Genomic DNA, 8,294 nt, shown 5'->3' on the forward strand with positions numbered 1-8,294 from the left:
GCCAAATTTCCAACTGTGGCCGAGCCTGGTCGGGCCATATTTACAACACCCCTTGTGGGCCCTCTTTTTTCCCCGGGGGTTCCCCCCTCTTGGGCGGGGGCGGCGGGCCCCTGCCTCGCTCCTCCCTGGACCAACCGTGGGCCGGGCGGATGGCTGCCTGGAGTGCGGAGCGGGTCTCCCTTGGGGGGTCCTGGCTCGTACCTGGGGTTGGGGCGGGGGGATGCCCGGAACTCCTGGGTGGTGGTGGGGTGCTCGTCTGGGGCTGTGGGCGTCCTTCTCCGGTGGGGCCCTGCGTTGGGTTCTCCCGGCGCGGCGGGGGGGCTGCTCTCCTGGTTGGGCTGGGGCGGCGCTCTCTCTCCCTCCGTGCCTCCCTGCTCTCTGGCTCTAGGGGCCTTGCGGCGGTCCTGCTGGCCCTGGCCTGGGTGGCGGGCTTGGTCGCCCGGGCGGCGGTTGTTCCCTGCCGGTTCCCGTGTGGCGTTGGGGGGATTCCGGCTGCCGCTGCTGCTGCGGTCGGGGTCTTGGGGTGGTAATGGCTGGGCACTCTCCCTCCTTCTTTCCACGTTCCACCATCCATTTTAGAAGAACATAAACACTCACCTGAGCACAGGTGTTAGCTCACCTTTGCACTAACAGTTTGCATGACTGAATGACTGAAATATTTCACACTAGTTGGTTATCAGGCATAAGTATGCGTGTGAACACTATCTGTTTTGTATACATGTCGACAGGTGGACATTTTTTGCAGCTAGCAGGTGTGTTTATAACATTTGAGTGTGTGTGTGGACAGGCTCCGCCCTTATTGTACTACATTTGAACCTTACCATAATGATTAACAACCAGTAAACTTGTTGCTTTATGCTGCTTCATGGTCTTATCCCCCTTCCCCTCCTATAATCACCCCCTACCCCCCCTCTCTCTATCGTCCCTCTGTCTTCTTCCCCTCTTTCCTTTTCCGTCCGGTCCAACACCAAAGATTTTCAGACATGATTGAAATTAATAAAGTTTGGCCTCAATTACAAAAGGGGTTTATCCAGACATACCTTTGGTTTGTCTGAAGATTAATAACCCCTCTTGTTAAAGTAAAATCTGTCCAACACAAGAGGCCCTCAGCTCTCATCTGTCTGCCCAGCTGTTGGACAGGACAAGTTAAAAAAAAAAAAAAAAAAAAAAACAGACTACCGTATTTTCACGACCATAGGTAGCACTGGGTTATAGGGAGCGGTCTCAGTTATGGGTAATTTTTTGGTATTTGACACATACAAAAGGCGCACTGGGTGTTAAGGCGTGGGCACGTTAACACAACATACCAGTAAAACATGCATGTTAGTGTTGAACCTTTCCTGTGATTACATTTCTGACCACAGGAGAGATCCTCTCCAGGACGGCGGATCTTCATTTGGGGGCTCACTTTCCCGTTCGGACTGTCAGAGCCTCCAGAGTGGGTTAATATTAGAACCAGTCTCTGTTTTTTTACAAAATAAATCTTAATGTAATTTTTTATAGTGTTTTCAATGTAGATTGGAAAGTACCTGGCTGCAGACAACATGGTACTTAATATCATCACCTGAAAGCAGAGATTATGCAATTTACTCCCACCCTAACCACAATTGTAGAAAAATACTCTCTTTAAAGCTTAAAAAAAATCTTAAATGGGTCACCAGTTAATATAACATTTTTTTTCTAACACAATGAGGGAACTCTTGGTTCCACTCGAGGATTTACAGTTCATGGCTTTGTGAAGGATTGAGACACTAAGATGGGGAGAGGTTGAAACAAGAACAATATTATCTGTAAGAAATTTCAACTTATCTATTCTTCACAAAAGTGAAAGGTCAATAGCTGTCAATATCTTCTTTCATTTCCTTCAGAGCTTTTTCTTAATCTAAATTATACAGTTGTGTGCTTTTTGAGTTTAGGAATGTTAGATTTTGAAATCCATTTGTTGATTTCTTAAATTAAACCAAGTCTTCTATGTCGAGGGCCATTCCACTGCAACCATCATGCCTTCTCAGCATTTAAGTCGAGAAACATCGCCATTGTATTTCTCTACATTTCTATTGACTGTTAATTTGAAAGTTTACCAGTTTCTAATAGTTGTAGAAATTTAATTCAGTTTTCCAGTACGGTTTATAATTTGAAGTTTTTATCTTGATGGACCAATGAGAGACCACAACACAACAAGTCATCTGTGTGGATGACTTGTTGTCTTTCATTTTCATCACTACAATATTTCGGTTAAACCAACAAACTAAAGGTTTAAAGCTGAACAAAAGCATCTTTCCACAGCGTGGGGCTGAATCAAAAGAACATTTAAAAGAATGGAGCTGATGTCAGAGCTCTCATTGAAGCTCTGAAAGTCATATCCTCCTCCTCTGACTCCTCCATCATTCTCCTCTCCTCCTTCAGTAGCAAAGTCCAGAACATCTGGAGACAAACGGCCGCTTCTTCACCTGATGGACCATCAGAGCCACCTGTACATAAAAGAATAAAAGTTTCCTCTTCTTCATCGGTGAACAAACAAAAAGAGCATAAATTCTGATGAAACCATCTGGACTTAGTTCAACCATCTACTGACCTGAAAGTCAGCAATTTGCTGTCTGGACTATGTAACAGACTGATGAGCTGCTGAACATCTGATCGCTGCAGATTATTTTTACTTAGGTCCAGTTCTGTCAGATGGGACGGGTTGGATGTTAGAGCAGAGGTCAGAACCTTCCAGCTGTTCTTTGACAAACCACAGTCCTTCAACCTGAAGGCAAAGAAATATAGAAAACAATGTAATGGTTCAAAATAAAAGTAGTTTTTACTTTCAAGTGCAACATGTTTCTGTGAGGATTCGGAACTTTGGTTTGATTTTTGTGGGTTATGTTATGATTTTTGGTCATGTCCTTTTTTGAATTGTCCCTCAGTCACATCAGTTTCAGGTTTGTCATGATTCACAGCTGTCTTCATTTCAGTTAATTACCCTGAGTAAGTTTAAGTGTCTGGTTTTTCAGTTCTTTCTTTTCAGATCATTTCCTCTGCTTCTGTAAAAAAATTTGTTGCTGCATGGGTTTTGTCTTTTTCATGTTTATTTATCAAATTTCTAAGTTTCCATCACCAAGCCTGGTCTCCTGCACCAGTCCCAGACAATTTCTATACATTTTAAGAAACTGAGATGTGTCATAAATGAAAATATTGGCTTCTAAACTCTAGATCTAGTTTGCATAGGACAATTAAAAAGAATACTTCTAAAGAAATATATATTCCTCCATTTAATAATCTGAAATTGGTAATGTAATTCTGTTCACTAAATCATTAGACATCCCATTATTTCTTTGTCAGTTTTTCTGTGCAGTGGGGTTAAATAGTTAGAAAACTAAACTAGGGTCTTCAACTGTAAGGGTCCACTAACACTTAACTTTTACAAAGATGGGACTGTAAACTCAGATTCTATTTTTATCAAACTTCAATGACTCAAAAACAAAACCTTTTAGGTTATTTTAAAAACAAGCTAAGTTCCCCAACAACATACTTCATAGCTCTGACCTCAGTATTTCCAGTTTGCAGTTTGGACTCTCCATTCCTTCACACAGTAACGTCACAGCTATATCATGCAGATCGCTCCCATTCAGATCCATTTCTTTTAGATGAGAGGGATTGGACTTCAGAGCCGAGGCCACAATATTCCAATGAATCTCAGGTGGCCAAGGAAAACCCCAGCTTTGATGAACAAACACAAGAACAAACTGGTTAGCTTCTGCTGATTTCTGGTAAATAAAAAGTGATCAGAGATGTGTTTTACACTGCTCAAAAAATAAAGATAACACTTAAAAAACTCAATGTTCCTCCAAGTCAATCACACTTCCATGTAATTAAACTGTCCAATTGAGAAGCAACACTGACTGAAAATCAATTTGAAATGATTTTTCAGAAAGTGGAATAGACAACAGGTGGAAAATAATAGGCAATAGTAAAAACATCTCTAGTGAAGGAGTGGCTCTGCAAGCGGTGACCACAGACATTTCCTCCATCTTTTTTTTTTTCTGGATGATCTCATGGTGACTTTTAAATGCAGAGAGTGCTGTCACTCCTGCTGTACCATGAGACGGCGTCTACAACCAACACAAGTGGCCCAGATAGTGCAACTCTTGCAGGACAGTACATCAATGAGAGCTTTGGGGAGAAGGTTTTCTATGTCTGTCAGCGTAGTGTCCAGAGGAGACAGACCAGTACACCAGGAGATGTTGAGGAGGCCGTGGAAGGGACACAACCCTGCATCAGGACCACCACCACCTCCTTTGATAGATCCAGGAGGAACACTGCCAGAAGCCTGCAAAATGACCTCCAGCAGGTCACAAATTTGTTTGTGTCTGCTCAAACTGATTTAACCAGACTCCAAGATTGGAAAATTTGTCACTGGCGTCTTGTGCTCATTTACAGATGAAAGCAGATTCACACTGAGCACATGTGACAGAGTCTGAAGACGCAGTGGAGAACATTTTAATGCCTACAACATCCTCATGACAAGTTTGGTAGTGGGTCAGTAATGGTTTCAGGAAGGTACTTTCTATCCCAGGACCAAATTCACCCCGAGTGGGTAAATATAGATCAGTGGATTCACTCTGTAAGTGGATCCAGCAAAGCTCTGAGTGAATGCAAGACAACTGTTTGTGTCTAAACACGAACAAGATTTAGATAATCATCTTTGGCCCTGAGTAAACAGCATAACAGCTAATTTTAGTCCGTCTATAAAAGTTAGTTAGAAACATAGAAGTAGTTTTGGACACAAACTTCTAAAACATTAGGCATGTTACCATTAAAACACTAACAAAACTAATTATATGTCTAAACCTGACCTAAAGAAACTTGTTCAAACACTTCGACTACTGTAACGCTCTGCTCATTGTAAAGGAATATTCAGTTAAACAGAATGAACAGTGAATACTGTTGGTTGCTATTATGGACTCTTACCATTTACCATATTGTTTTTCCACTATTGCCACCATTGGTCTTGCCTGAAGCCTGAAAAAATGAAGAAAAGAAAATTAAAAAATGCAACTATTGGTAGCATGACAATGAAGCAAAAAAATAATTGTTTATAGAATTTACCAACTTTTCAACTAAAATCAATGACGTCACTTCCTGAGTAAACAACTTAAACTTCTTTAGCGAGTAAAAGAAAATGTAAGAATTTAAGATGAAGATTTCATGATTTTAGAGAGAATTAAGTCTCACCGAAACTTTTTGCAGTTCCTCACTGCTGGAAATAGTCTCAAACAACCTGAAGCGTTTGTTGTTAACTTGTGCAGGCCCAACTGATCCAGCACCTCCTCTGATATTTGCAGTATGTAGACCAGAGCAGAGCAGTTGATGTCTGAAAGGTCCGAGTCTGAATTTCTTTCTGAGTTCAGGAACTTTTGGATCTCACGATAAACTGAGAGATCCCTCATCTCCAACAGACAGTGGAAGACATTGATGCTTCTTTCAGGAGATAATATGCATATTTGCAGTCTTTTGAGGTAGTCAATAACTGTCTGGATGGTTTCTGGATTTGTCTCTGTCTGACACAAAAGGCTTCCTAAGACTCTCTGGTTGGACTCCATTGTGAGGCCATAAAGGAAACGAACAACTCTCTCCAGTGATTTCCTCATGATCTTGTCCAGAAAATCTTTTAAAGATAAGTCTTCTGTTTTATCCAACAAGAAGTTCTCCACCACCTCTGTCTTCTTGTTGTTGTAACAGTGGATCATGTAAACTGCAGCCAGAAACTCCTGAACACTCAGATGGACAAAGCTGTAGACTGGTTTCTGGAAGATCTCGCACTCTCTTCTGAAGATCTCAGTACAAACTCCAGAGTACAAAGAAGCCTCTGTGACATCCAGACCAAACTGCTCCAGGTCTTCTTGGTAGAACATGATGTTTCCTTTCTCCAGATGTTCAAATGCCAGCCTCCCCAGCTTCAGAAGAACTTCCATGTCAGCCTCTGTCAGCTCCTGAGGATTCTCCTCATGTTCCTGCTGGTATTTGTTCTTCTTCCTCTTTGTCTGAACCATCAGGAAGTGGGAGTACATGTCAGTCAGGGTCTTAGGAAGCTCTCCTCTCAGTTCTGTGGTCAACATGTGCTCCAGAACCACAGCAGTGATCCAGCAGAAGACTGGAACTTCACACATGATGTAGAGCGACATGGAGCCCTTGATGTGGGAGATGATTCTGCTGGACAGATCTTGATCACTGGATCTCCTCCTGAAGTACTCCTCCTTCTGAGCATAATGGAAGCCTCTTACTTCTGTCAGTCTGTCCACACATGAAGGAGGAATCTGATTGGCTGCTGCAGGTCTGGAAGTGATCCAGACCAGAGCTGAGGGCAGCAGACGTCCCTGGATGAGGTTTGTCAGAAGAACATTGATTGATGACTTCTGAGTGACATCAGACACCACCTGACTGTTGTTGAAGTCCAGAGAAAGTCTGCTTTCATCCAGACCATCAAAGATGAAGAGAAGTTTACAGACAGACAGCTGCTCTGCTGGGATCTTCTGGAAGGTTGGATGGAATGCCAATGGTCAGAACCACTCTGATGGATCCATGTTGGTCAGTTAAAGCTTTTAAGATGTGCTTGTTTCTTATAGGGGCATCATGAAGGATCTTGGAAACTCTCTCCAGCTGCTTCACTTCATGGTGGATATAAACTTCTTCTCTCAGTCCCTCTGTGATGTAGGGCTCAGTGTAGATTCTGTTGAAGGGAGTTTTTTGACCTTCTCTTCACACTGACCTGATGTTCATCTAAATTCTCCTGCAGATCAACATCTGCTGAAAGTACAAAGTTCATTTTCATGCCTTTAAGTCAATGCCAGCAGTTTACTGTAAAGAGTCCATCAATAGATAAATGTTCAGTTTTACCTTGAACAGTTCTGCTCTGGCTGATGGTCTGTAGTCCAGCTCTACCTTTGAAACTGATAATTTGACTAAAGACTATATTAATTAGTTTTTTTTTTATAATTCACTTGTAATAGAATTTAGTACCATTGTTATTTAAACTGTTGTCTTATTTTCGGCTAGTAAAACTGTCTCACTTTTGTTGTTCCTCTTCACAACTAAAGAATGGATGGTTCTCTTTGGAGTGGTCACTCCTCATGGACACATAGCTGGACACTGAAGTCTGGACTCTCTGTTTGAGCTGTTGACCTCTGCAAACCAAGACATAACGAACAGAGAAAAGTAGAGGTTAAATATTTGATTTTAAATGATAAAGAATACATTATTCAAAACACAGCGTTAAAAAAATAAAATTTGAAATTTTTATAACCCTTGTGCTATCCTGGGCACTTGGGTCATCTAGACCCACTAGACAGTGCGTTGAACCTTTTTCCTTCAATGCTTTGTGATCTTCACTGGTGTCCATGGATTACATAAAAAACAATTCTATACACTGTGTTTTTTTATTCGTTAAGGGTCTTGCCTAAGGACCCTCACTGGGTGATGTTAATTGCTCACCATTGATGTGGTATTTGCCCCCAGTACCATTGCTCATTCCCCTCCAGGAATTGAACCCTGGTTTCTTGCATGGTAGCTTTCCACCTCACCAACCGAGCTACCCAGCCGCAATCCTCTTCACCTTCATCCACTTTTGTCGTGGTAGGAATAACACAGCAATGGTCATCTTGACCCCATCGGATAACACAAGGGTTAATGATGGATTTCCTTTTCAAGAATCAAACAATTGATTTTCACCAATAGTTCACATTTGGGAATCCCTTTGTTGTTTTAATTGTCTCATCTCAGGTCAGTAAAATGGTAATTGTCTCACTTTTGCTGTTCATTTTCAGAACTGAAGAATGGATGGTTCTCTTTGGACTGGTCACTCCTCATGGACACACAGCTGGACGCTGAAGACTGTACTCTCTGGTTGAGCTGTCGACTTCTGTAAACCAGGAAATAAAAAATAAAGAATAGTAGAGGAGGAATGATTTGATTTTAAGCTAAAAAGAATAAACTCTTCAAATTAAGTAATTGGCAAAAACTAAAGGAGAGGAGTGCTGATGAATGACTATCATGTTAGAGCAGGACGTTTACATATTGAAGGTGTAAAACTGAGGTGAGATGTTCTGCATAGTTGATGGTGATAATTCCTTTCAAGTTGGAGCACCTTAAAAGAAACCAAAAAATCCACTACAAAAAATATATAAAAATATATAAAATATAAAAATAAAACATTAGTTAAACTTTTTTTATAGAGTGAAAACTCTGCTCCTCCTACTGTGGTGAACTGAGAGTTGAATCATTGTCACTAGAAAAAGTCTCACTTTTGTTGTTCA

At 41.4% G+C, this 8,294-nt stretch overlaps 1 protein-coding gene across 1 annotated transcript; it reads right to left on the reverse strand.

Moving 5' to 3' along the window:
- Positions 1 to 1,226: 1,226 nt before the first annotated feature.
- LOC111949265 (NLR family CARD domain-containing protein 3-like) lies at positions 1,227 to 6,522 on the reverse strand. Its single transcript, XM_023966101.1, has 5 exons — positions 5,218 to 6,522; positions 4,954 to 5,004; positions 3,529 to 3,702; positions 2,576 to 2,749; positions 1,227 to 2,471 (listed from the first exon to the last, which is right to left on the reverse strand). The coding sequence occupies exons 1-5, from the start codon at positions 6,165 to 6,167 to the stop codon at positions 2,462 to 2,464; spliced, it is 1,359 nt and encodes a 452-aa protein (XP_023821869.1). The 5' UTR covers positions 6,168 to 6,522; the 3' UTR covers positions 1,227 to 2,461.
- Positions 6,523 to 8,294: the final 1,772 nt, after the last annotated feature.

Source organism: Oryzias latipes, chromosome 18 (genome assembly GCF_002234675.1).
Source record: "Oryzias latipes chromosome 18, ASM223467v1".
In the NCBI taxonomy this organism is placed as follows: Eukaryota; Metazoa; Chordata; class Actinopteri; order Beloniformes; family Adrianichthyidae; genus Oryzias; species Oryzias latipes.

Excerpts from the sequence above, each read along its gene's own strand:
- LOC111949265 (XM_023966101.1), bottom strand. The coding sequence starts at position 6,167 with ATGTCGCTCTACATCATGTGTGAAGTTCCAGTCTTCTGCTGGATCACT. Across the intron at positions 5,005-5,217 it reads AGGAACTGCAAAAAGTTTCG|GCTTCAGGCAAGACCAATGG; the intron begins GTGAGACTTAAT and ends TCATTTTTTCAG. Across the intron at positions 3,703-4,953 it reads GAAAAACAATATGGTAAATG|CTGGGGTTTTCCTTGGCCAC; the intron begins GTAAGAGTCCAT and ends TGTTCATCAAAG.